At 32.8% G+C, this 11,526-nt stretch overlaps 2 protein-coding genes and 1 long non-coding RNA gene across 4 annotated transcripts in view; 1 reads left to right on the top strand and 2 right to left on the bottom strand.

Moving 5' to 3' along the window:
• LOC108733818 overlaps positions 1 to 5,608 on the bottom strand; it is a 21,396-nt gene extending 15,788 nt beyond the window's left edge. The window contains exons 1-2 of the long non-coding RNA XR_001937283.1: positions 5,594 to 5,608; positions 3,953 to 3,957 (exon numbers count right to left, since the gene is read on the bottom strand). This is a non-coding gene — a long non-coding RNA (uncharacterized LOC108733818). The remainder of the gene's footprint in view (positions 1 to 3,952; positions 3,958 to 5,593) is intronic.
• Positions 3,617 to 5,517, top strand: LOC108733817 (vacuolar protein sorting-associated protein 16B). 2 transcript variants are annotated; one of them, XM_018465141.1, is made up of 8 exons: positions 3,624 to 3,860; positions 3,921 to 4,065; positions 4,113 to 4,282; positions 4,335 to 4,496; positions 4,554 to 4,698; positions 4,751 to 4,968; positions 5,025 to 5,309; positions 5,363 to 5,517. In XM_018465141.1, exons 1-8 carry the CDS (start codon positions 3,789 to 3,791, stop codon positions 5,381 to 5,383), a joined length of 1,218 nt encoding a protein of 405 aa, XP_018320643.1. In that variant the 5' UTR covers positions 3,624 to 3,788; the 3' UTR covers positions 5,384 to 5,517. The 2 variants fall into 2 exon arrangements, with proteins under 2 accessions (XP_025835631.1, XP_018320643.1); XM_025979846.1 differs by lacking the exons at positions 4,335 to 4,496; positions 4,554 to 4,698; positions 4,751 to 4,968; positions 5,025 to 5,309; positions 5,363 to 5,517 and having other exon boundaries at positions 3,617 to 3,860; positions 4,135 to 4,226.
• Positions 5,609 to 5,899: 291 nt separating the features above from the next.
• The window catches only part of LOC108733816, a 15,296-nt gene continuing 9,669 nt past the window's right edge, over positions 5,900 to 11,526 (bottom strand). The window contains exon 2 of the mRNA XM_018465140.2: positions 5,900 to 9,276. Coding sequence (XP_018320642.1) covers positions 5,990 to 9,235 — 3,246 coding nt within the window. The 5' untranslated portion in view covers positions 9,236 to 9,276 and the 3' untranslated portion in view covers positions 5,900 to 5,989. The remainder of the gene's footprint in view (positions 9,277 to 11,526) is intronic.

Raw genomic sequence — 11,526 nt, 5'->3', positions numbered from 1 at the left:
AGAATTTTTACACTTTTAAACTTGTGTAAATGGTCCAAAATAAAATTCCTTTTAGTTAGAAAAGATTTAAATTCTTAATAATTGATTTTCTTCAACAACTATTAATAAATGGAAGAGAACTTTGTACCTTTGTTTATCCAATAGAAAATCGCGCATTAAAGAAAAATTTCACGCACAAACTTTTAACTGTTCAACAGTCCACCAACATTCCCGGTATAATAACCAAGAAAGGTAAATACGTCCATTGATATTCGTCCCCCTCCCTTACAACCAACTAACCCTAATAATAAATTTTGCGTTTCCCTCAGTTCAAAAAAAATTGCACACAATACACGATCGGAATGTATCATTCTCGTACAATTTTGAGATAAACATGCAATAATATCCATTCGTTTTTTGTTTTCCATTTTCATTAGTCCAAAAAAGTAAAAATATTTCACTTTTTTATTTTAAGGAATTAACAATTAATAAAACATTTCAAAAACGAAAAAAATAACGTAATCCTGTTTGACGCTATTGTTTTCGTGTAACAATGTCACGTATAATTTTAAATATATTTTATTAAACCGTACCAACAGAACAGAATTTTGTCAAGTGTGTAAATACACACCTTATCGATAAAATAAATAAATATACGTATATGTATAATGGAACGGCAGATGTAATACGAAGTTTCTATTTTACCCCCTTTATTAATTTTACATTTTAATTATTTGCGAACACAAAAAAGTAAATGAAAACCTTGTTGAAGGGAAGTTGTAATGCGTTGTAAATAATTTATTCGGGTTATATAAATTAACTATATGAAACGAAAAGTTCATAAAGTTTTAAAATCGTTTCCTTGTTGTAGAAGGAAATGTAAATTTAACTAAAAAAACATTCAGAAATATACCGAGCTTCGGCTATCTATATTTTATTGATAAGATACACAATCTATTAATAAAATAACTACTTCATCGCCATATGCTAAATCGAAGCAAAAACAAAAATTACACTTTTCAATTTTAACGTAACACCTGAAGAAAACCGACAAATTAAAGCTTGGTAAGCACGAGAAAATATATTACGTATTGGGTATTTATAGAATGATCACTTAATTAAGAAATACTCCAATTAACTTCTGTCTTTTTCCTTCTGCTGCTATCAAATATTGGATTATAAAAAATTTCAATATAATTCTGTTACGTAGTCGAACATTAATAAACTTCAGTAACCCTCTCATCCACGATAGTTTACATTTAAGTTTTATTTTCCAACCACTAATAATGTTTGGTTAACAATTAGAAATTATTGTTAGTAATTGAAACCCTTTATATAATTAAAACATCAACTTAATTTTGCGCTTCTTTACTTTCTCTATAATTAGAAATAATAACGGTAAGGCTTTCCTTGAACGCTCTAATTTCTTCTTAAGTTCGAAGATAGTACATGACGCACAGGGTAATTGTGATACCTATTATAAAAAGGACGCGAGTCTGGAAATCTTTTACAGTTCGTTTTTGTACCTATTTACGATTAGCAGTCAAAATATGTTTTTTTTCGGTTTTATCCAATTAAGAAAACATAAAGGATCTTGGTAAAATGCAAAATCTGAAACTATAATGATAGTCAATTCTTTGTTTATTTAATTTGAAAGTGAATGACCTCTACGTATCGTTATCCTTCATTTCGTTTACAATCAAAATGGAAGGAGTGAAAAGAATTGGCTTTTAGATATGAGTAGGTACGTGTGTGCAGGGGAAATTTAAGTTTTCATTCGTTGAGAAATTATTGATCATCAACTAAAAGTCTGCGGCTATAAGAAAAATATAATAACGAATGGAACATAACATTCCTTCTGTATAAATGTACGAAAGTGTGTAAAAGGGAGAAGGGTATATGTTATATGCGTGTGCGTGTATCAACGATCAATAATTCCTCCTACGCTTCTAGACCACTGGTCAAAGCGTCCGTGTAGTTGCGCACCCTAAATTTTAAGAAATATTGTGACACGCCTAAGACCAATACAAATTTCTCAAATTTATCCTTATCGATATAAATTAAACTACAATGATGATATTCCCAGTCCAAATTTCCGATATTAATATTTCATTAATTTTTGATAAACATATTTAAAAAATACAATCACGTTCATCGACGCAAACAATGAAAAATTGGCCAAGTATTAAATTTTTAATTCACACCTCAGTTTTCGATTAGAATTGAGATGCAGCATTCATTTTTATAATAATATCTCAATTTCAATTTAATTTAAAATAAATCTGAGAAACGTATGTCACAGTTATAGTCAGGTACCAAAATTGTCGTGCATGAACACAAAAGTTATTAAAATTTAAAGAGATCACGCACTACTTATTGCAACCACTTTTAACAAACTTTATAAAAAAAGAAATAAAGTTATCATCGGCAATCTGTATTACATATGTAAACTAAGAACAAGTGATTACAGAAATAAAAAAATACTAATTATTAAACTATTTCTTTTTATCAAAAATTACGAAAAAAGTCAAACATTCTGTGGACTCAGTTTCATTATTAGCAATATCTAAAATAGCAATATGTTAAAAACTTTACCCAATTAAAAAGTTAAGTTTATTTTGTTTTAGATTGTAAATAAGTACGTTCAATATGAACTACGTTTTGTTATGAACAGATAGCTGAATTTCGATCTTAAGCGTGATTAGAAAAAAGCAACAGCAAAATAAAACCGCAAAAACCACAAATATTAAAAATTATTCACTTACATAGACCTTTGCCCGGCATTAGAAAAATTTCAAAGCGAGCACCTTGCAACAGCGCGGCTTAGCTACTAATAATTTAGGGGTAGCTTCAAATATGGAAGATCAGTGGTGCGCAACTCCGTATAATTTAGATATAGTCGCCATTTGAAAGCTTTGTACAATAAGTTTAGAAAATAATGAAACATTTTTTTACACAAAAGACAACACATTCAACACTTTATCATCGACCTACGCGAAGATTACATTATCTATGCGAATAAGCTAATTTCCAGATGTGAATATGGAATTTTATGCAGTAGTGTCAGTTTAAATTTAATCACATATTTTGTACTAAAACCTATAAAAATTTTCAAAAACACGTATAATTACATAACATTTTTGATTTGATCGAAGTCTGCGTTTCTAACAAGAAGCCCATGTATTTAGAATGTTGAGTCATTATTTCTTTTATTGACTGTACAATACGTTTATAATGAGTAATTGAATTTTTTAATATCTATTAAGTTTTGTAGCTTACGTTTTGACGTATTGGCTTCAATTTGTGTTCTTATTTTCTATTTTAAGTTCAAAAAAGGAAAGTTGTATTAACTCCAAAATCGTTTTCATAAAAGAAAGAAAAACAGAAAATACCACATTTTCTTATAATACAATTTACGATTAGAAATAACAAAATACATTAGAATTTTTTTAACTCTCTACTTTGTTTTATGAATTATTATTTAAAAACTTACTGAAGTACTGGTGAAAAACCTTCTTCGTTTATTCATAAATTCACGTTTAAATTTTGAATGTTCAAAGTTCCACTTTTAACCGACAGGGCGATCATGACGCTAATAAGCAGGAACTAACTTTTGAACTCTGCAGGCAATACAGTTTTCTTTGTTATTACATGCTTATTCAATATAACATAACCTCGTAAAATTAGTTGTTTTGTTTATATTTAAACATTTGTAAAAATAAGAGTTAATAGAGCCCATTCTTTGTATTTCTGAAATGGTTTTATGTTGCTTTTGTTAAGTGTTCTTTCATAGTAATAAAAGTAAAGTTATGTCAACAAATAAAACAGATGATTATTGGAATAGAAGCTTAAGCACTGGGTTCAGTTTTGATGATGAAGATGTAAGTATTAAATACGTCGTTGTTGTTTGGAAAATAAATGCTTAAAATGTGAAATTGTAGGATACTTCGAAAGGGCTGTTTACAAACAGTACACTTACTTTTGAGGCAAACTCAATTGAATCAGCTTTCTCATCATCACCACTGGACACTGATTTATATGTTTTACCTATTCAAACAGTTATATCAAAAAAGAACTTAGATGCTGGTAAATATTTCATGATGTAGTTTTAAAAAGTTAGTAATTATATTTAGTTTTGGATGATGTCTTACAAAGTAAGCCTGCATATAGAGAAGTAAAAGAGACTATCAAAAGAATGGTACTAAACCAACCGTATAACTTGATATGTTATCATTCATTAATGGAAAAAGAAGAATTACTTGATGAAGCCACCACCACTATGGATGGTGATGTTATATTAAATGTATAGCTATTTGTTAATGTTCATTCTTATTTATTCCTAAGAGTATTTGTAGGTTGTTCTATTTTTATTGAATACATTAAATTCATCAAATTTTCATCGTATAATAAGTAAAAGGAAAGAAGCATGGCACCAGTACTTATCATACTTAGGGAGCAGATTGCAAACCCAACAATTATCAAATACACTATTGTCAGTGGGATCTAGTTCAGAAATTGTAGGTCTATTCAAAGGAAATTATGTAGTTATTATTTATACTCCTTTTTACCAACAGATTGAGATATTTTATATGGCTAGCGTAGATATTCCAAGTGTTGAAGGAGTGTTATCAAAATTAGGGCATTTTATTGTGGAACATTTTGGAGAAATTGTTTCAGAGAGGGAAAAATCTGTTTTACTTGATTATCAAAATTTTTTAAGTAAGATTATAATACTATTATTACACAATTATTCTAATTAAGTTTTAAATAGAGTGGCAAAAAACTGAAAATAGTAAAAGCCAATCAGTAACAGAAGAACTGACAAATCTATGCAATAGCACTTGGAAAAGTAAAGGTGCTGACGAAAATAAAATTATAGAATTTAAAAAATTGATGAAAATAAGCGACTTGCAGTACGAATGGGTTCTTTTAAATACATTGGCTGCTGCAGAACAGTGGGACAAAATATTGTCAATGTTTATTAAATCTGTAAGTCTTCTTTTTTTTAAAGACAACTTGTATTAAAAATATATGAACATTTTTAGAATTGGCTTACTAAGAAGAATGTAATAAAATCGGTAATTGATGTACAAATTCTTCTGCTGGGTCTGTTTAGGCACAATCCCCCGAAAAATGTGATAATTGAACTATTGAATTGTATACCTGATAGTGATATAAGCTTTCACCTTGCAAAACAAATGAAATGCTATAGATTTGCTGTGGATTCATACATCAATCAGAGAGACAGATTAGGATTAATTTTATATAAAAATCAATTGCCTGCACAATCTGAAGAATTTTTTTATGCTGAAAGTGCCCTACATTCTTTAGTATGTTCACCAAGATTTACATTTTGCGTTGACTTATTTGTTTTTTGTTTTAGAACGTTAAGTGGAAGAATTAGATGATAATTTAAAAATCATGTACCTGGACCTTCGCTACCTAAAACAGCTTAATTAAATTTTTGTTTTACATATACACAACTATGCACCTGCTTGAATATAAATAAGTATTAATAAATATGCAAAGTTTAATTTTTATAGTAGTTTTATTACTTTTCCTTAATTATAAAGTAATACTGATACATTTACATTTTGCCCGATCCTACTCAGACAAAATTAAATTAATTTTCATAATAGAATTTCAAAAATAAAATAAGAGTTGAAGGTACAAAATAAAATGCCACTAAACGTTTTGGCAAAAGCTAAATGATACATACATTGAGTGGACACAAATATGTGACGAATTTTGCGATCCTTTTTAGATGTATTTGTCACGTATTTTTTCCACGTTTGTACTACTATTAGTAGTTTGTAATTATTAGTCCACTAATTTTAGTTAATAAATTCCAGGAACTTTTATTTTCAAATGAAACTAGATCACATTTTATTNTGTTGCTACGCCATCTCTTTTTTTTTTTTGTTTTGTTTTGTTTGTTTCATTTTAAAGAAATTCTACGACGCCACGTCCGTGGATGAAAAGAAACATTACTTGTACGTTGTATGTGTATTCAAGCTGGGCTCAAGTTGAAGGTGACATTTAAGGGGTTGGATAGTTTCTGTAGCACCGGAAGGAATACCACGGACGGTACAAAACTTCTTTCCGAGGCTAACTCGTTCAGGGTGAAGGCTTGCATTATGTAACCTGGAAAGACCGCTTCGTCATCATCCGATGACGTTAGAGGTAAAGCGTACGTCGCTGGAAGTTGAAATTTCTTCACAACTTCCTTAAGCGTCTGAGTCGTTTCGAACGACACTTCCGAATTGATCAGCTTACGTTTCAATCGATTCTTACTTTTATCATCCTTATTGTTGGTCATTGCGTTGAAAGAATCGTCAATTTTCCATTCTTCCTGAAAGTTATCACAGCCATCCTTCGGCACTCCGTTTTGATGGTTTTCACTCTCCTCCTGGGGCGACAAATGAAAGAAAGGATGCTCGCTGACGATATGGTGCTGTAGAGTTCCTGTCTGTGGAAACGATTTGGCACAAACGGGACATTTAACCACATTAGTATTTTCATTTTCCGGCGATGTATTACGCATATCATGCGAACGTTCGTGTACAAGTAATAAAGGGAGAACTGGCGTTGAGAACGGGCAATAAGAGCAATCGTACGTTTTTATGGAATTTTCGTCGGCACCAAAAATGCTAGAAAATACGTTTTGGGTCTTTATTTTCGAGTTGGTCTCTTGATTTCCGTTTGGTATTTTGATTAATGGACTTGTTCTTTCGACCTGAGGAACGGCTTTACTGTTGAAATTAACATTAACGTTAACATTCGACGGCGTAATGTTTTGTTCTAATTCTACCCACTTTTCGGCACCTGCTTGACCGTGGTCGCTCAAGAGGTGAGCCTTCAACCACTTGGTGCTCCTGAATCTCCTGCTACAAATTGAACAAACTTCGGTAAAGTGTGAGAAGTACCTGTGACTCAAATCGGCCAGATCTATCGGCTTCAAGGCGGGATCGCTTTCGGTAGGAAGCATTGGAATTGATTCGGCGTCACCTTTGCGGCTCTGAAGGAAACCTGAGTTATACTCGGCGATGCCGTGCGTATTGTGTTTATGAACTCGTAAAAAATATTTGCTGCACAACTCCTTGTTACAGATGTCACACACCACACCACCAATTTGTGCACCGTTTTCTATTTCTATCCCATGCATTCTTTGCATGTGCGTTTTCATAAAGTACTTGTTGCAAAGTTCTTTGTTACATATTTCGCAGTAACTGCTGCTCGGCGTGAGCACCGGCGCCGAACGTCTTTCCGACGATGTCGGAGTGCCAGGAACCATAATTTTATTCGCTGTTTTTTCCGTGTTCATGTAATTGTTTTCTTTCGATTCTTTGAAATTGATCGGATGACACTCGAGCACATGTTTTTTAACTCCTTCGACGTCGAAAAAATCTTTTCCGCACAAATCACAAATGGTACTGTTGCTGGTGCTGGTACTGCTCCCGACATCTCTGCTACTCGTTCCTGGACCCAAACCACTTCCACATTTATCCCCTGGTGCGACATCTTCAAGTAAAAGCCCGTGAGTCGACATCATATGAGCTTGAAGCGTGTATTTACTGTCGTATTCTTTACTGCAGATATTGCACAATAAATTGGTTTTGCCCACGTCCAGTTCGTTGAGTTGAAGAATCATTGTTTGCAACTTTTGAAGATCTTCGTTGATAGGTTCCGTACTACACGATCCCCTTTCCGTCGATGTCGTCTGAAGATCTAAACTTTTTCCTCCTCGAAGATGATGTTCTCTATTGATGATGTCGCTTGTTGAAGTTTCTTTTTCCGATGAGTGGACGCTGACATTATGTAAATGTGACAGAGAGCTATTTTGGAAATTAATTCCGCAAATGTCGCATCTGTAATCTTGAGGGGTCGACGTTTTCCGGTCTCTTTCGGATGCAGAATTGGAATTGCTTTGCTGTTCGTTCATTATAAGATTGAGAGGACTCGTTTGGATGTTCTGGTTCCACTGAAACGGTTCCGATTTGTTATCCTTACTGTCACGTCCTTCGTCAGGTACGTATATGCCGTGTCGCTTCATTTTGTGCGTTCGTAGGAAGTACTTGTTGCAGTACTCTTTGCAACATATTTCACAAAAAGCTTTCGGATTCATTATTCCGGCCTTTTTGTATTTCATCGACGCGTCCATATCCTTGGACGACGGAGCAGGCGACGATTTGTTGGAAGTAGAATAATTTAGTCCGTCCTGGTCTAAGTTAGAGTCGCTTTTGTATTGGAACATGCTTGCTGTAATTACTCCTGGACTACAGCTGCCTTCGTTATCGTCCGAATTTTTAATAGCTGCCGTAAATTGTTCGGTCTCGGAAGTGCTTTGCTCAGGATTATCTATCACCTCTTTGTTTTCGGTTTCGGTAAAGTTTGTAACGGTTTGCTTTGAGGATTTAGAAAAAGCTTTGCTTGTGTGAATTGCCGAAAGCATATCACAAAATTGAGGTTTTTGAGGTTGCTGTTTCAATTCTGTCTTTAGTGAGGGTATATCACAATTAAAACTTGTAGTGGGTATTTTCATCATACTTGAAATGAATGGAGAAATTGCAAGGGCTTCAGAAGACGGCGGATCCGCATAAATACCGTGTTTGTTGGCTTTATGGGTCTTTAGAAAGTATTTGTTGCAGAATTCTTTGTTGCAAAGGTCACAAAAGGCATCCGGGTTAAATATTCTGACCGATTGCCTCGACGAAGGATTATCAGTTTGGGGAAAAGATGGTAACGACATAAACAAAGAACTTGCCGGGGAAAAAACTAATCCGTGGAAATTTAGGTTGAGAAAGTCTTTACTCTGAATATCACCAATCCACGAAATATCATTTCTCGTTGACGATATGTCGAAGGCGTTTTGGGTTTGTGGTTCGTAATTTAAATTTTCCTCGGGTTCCCTTTTGCAATGGAAATTTGGATGTTCGTTGGCGATGTGACTGTGCAGTTGGTCAGACGAATCGAATAGGAAGTGGCATTCTGAGCATTTAATTTCGGGTTCTGGCACTGGTGAATCCAAGGGCTTACCTTCTGGTGAGTGTACAACATCCTGAGGTTCTGTCGCGGAAATTCTTACAGGCGTAGCTTGTTTCCGGCGTTTTTTGTAAGAGTCTAGGGGAGCTGCGAGGCAACGTTTAACAGGCTTTGGGGTTTCAAAGGCCGGTCTACTTGTAACACTTTCGTCTAATGATGTTGAGAAACTTCCATTCATTGGTTCTGATGTCGTGGTCAGAGTAACGGAAGTCATCGTCTTCTTTTAGAGGCGACATGCAACTTATTCAAAGGTCTCTGGAAAAACACCTTCGTAAGGATACCTACAGGTCTCATTCTCTCTTTTTCTCATTTCATGCAAACTAAGCGCTCCTTTCTGCAGCCACTGATATTTATCATCACTACCATAACATGTACAAACACAGAATAGAATAGAATAGAACACATATTACGCAAAGTAAAAGAAAAACGCACTCCTGATAGCTAAACACTACGAAAAAATGGTACAAGTGTGTAAACAAAACGTTGTTGTCGTTGTTCTATTGCCAATGAAATAAACAAATAAATTTCCCACAACTAAAACAGAATTTACTTAAAATTAACTAAGTAAACAAGTGCTCTTTCCTATTACAAAGTAATGCAATTTCTTTAATTAATTAAATCCACAGAATTTTTACACTTTTAAACTTGTGTAAATGGTCCAAAATAAAATTCCTTTTAGTTAGAAAAGATTTAAATTCTTAATAATTGATTTTCTTCAACAACTATTAATAAATGGAAGAGAACTTTGTACCTTTGTTTATCCAATAGAAAATCGCGCATTAAAGAAAAATTTCACGCACAAACTTTTAACTGTTCAACAGTCCACCAACATTCCCGGTATAATAACCAAGAAAGGTAAATACGTCCATTGATATTCGTCCCCCTCCCTTACAACCAACTAACCCTAATAATAAATTTTGCGTTTCCCTCAGTTCAAAAAAAATTGCACACAATACACGATCGGAATGTATCATTCTCGTACAATTTTGAGATAAACATGCAATAATATCCATTCGTTTTTTGTTTTCCATTTTCATTAGTCCAAAAAAGTAAAAATATTTCACTTTTTTATTTTAAGGAATTAACAATTAATAAAACATTTCAAAAACGAAAAAAATAACGTAATCCTGTTTGACGCTATTGTTTTCGTGTAACAATGTCACGTATAATTTTAAATATATTTTATTAAACCGTACCAACAGAACAGAATTTTGTCAAGTGTGTAAATACACACCTTATCGATAAAATAAATAAATATACGTATATGTATAATGGAACGGCAGATGTAATACGAAGTTTCTATTTTACCCCCTTTATTAATTTTACATTTTAATTATTTGCGAACACAAAAAAGTAAATGAAAACCTTGTTGAAGGGAAGTTGTAATGCGTTGTAAATAATTTATTCGGGTTATATAAATTAACTATATGAAACGAAAAGTTCATAAAGTTTTAAAATCGTTTCCTTGTTGTAGAAGGAAATGTAAATTTAACTAAAAAAACATTCAGAAATATACCGAGCTTCGGCTATCTATATTTTATTGATAAGATACACAATCTATTAATAAAATAACTACTTCATCGCCATATGCTAAATCGAAGCAAAAACAAAAATTACACTTTTCAATTTTAACGTAACACCTGAAGAAAACCGACAAATTAAAGCTTGGTAAGCACGAGAAAATATATTACGTATTGGGTATTTATAGAATGATCACTTAATTAAGAAATACTCCAATTAACTTCTGTCTTTTTCCTTCTGCTGCTATCAAATATTGGATTATAAAAAATTTCAATATAATTCTGTTACGTAGTCGAACATTAATAAACTTCAGTAACCCTCTCATCCACGATAGTTTACATTTAAGTTTTATTTTCCAACCACTAATAATGTTTGGTTAACAATTAGAAATTATTGTTAGTAATTGAAACCCTTTATATAATTAAAACATCAACTTAATTTTGCGCTTCTTTACTTTCTCTATAATTAGAAATAATAACGGTAAGGCTTTCCTTGAACGCTCTAATTTCTTCTTAAGTTCGAAGATAGTACATGACGCACAGGGTAATTGTGATACCTATTATAAAAAGGACGCGAGTCTGGAAATCTTTTACAGTTCGTTTTTGTACCTATTTACGATTAGCAGTCAAAATATGTTTTTTTTCGGTTTTATCCAATTAAGAAAACATAAAGGATCTTGGTAAAATGCAAAATCTGAAACTATAATGATAGTCAATTCTTTGTTTATTTAATTTGAAAGTGAATGACCTCTACGTATCGTTATCCTTCATTTCGTTTACAATCAAAATGGAAGGAGTGAAAAGAATTGGCTTTTAGATATGAGTAGGTACGTGTGTGCAGGGGAAATTTAAGTTTTCATTCGTTGAGAAATTATTGATCATCAACTAAAAGTCTGCGGCTATAAGAAAAATATAATAACGAATGGAACATAACATTCCTTCTGTATAAATGTACGAAAGTGTGTAAAAGGGAGAAGGGTATATG

The sequence above is a fragment of the Agrilus planipennis genome, unplaced genomic scaffold (genome assembly GCF_000699045.2).
Source record: "Agrilus planipennis isolate EAB-ADULT unplaced genomic scaffold, Apla_2.0 scaffold11, whole genome shotgun sequence".
NCBI lineage: Eukaryota > Metazoa > Arthropoda > Insecta > Coleoptera > Buprestidae > Agrilus > Agrilus planipennis.
The sequence above is the reverse complement of the archived record's forward strand: the minus strand, read 5'-3'. Positions and strand labels throughout refer to the sequence as shown.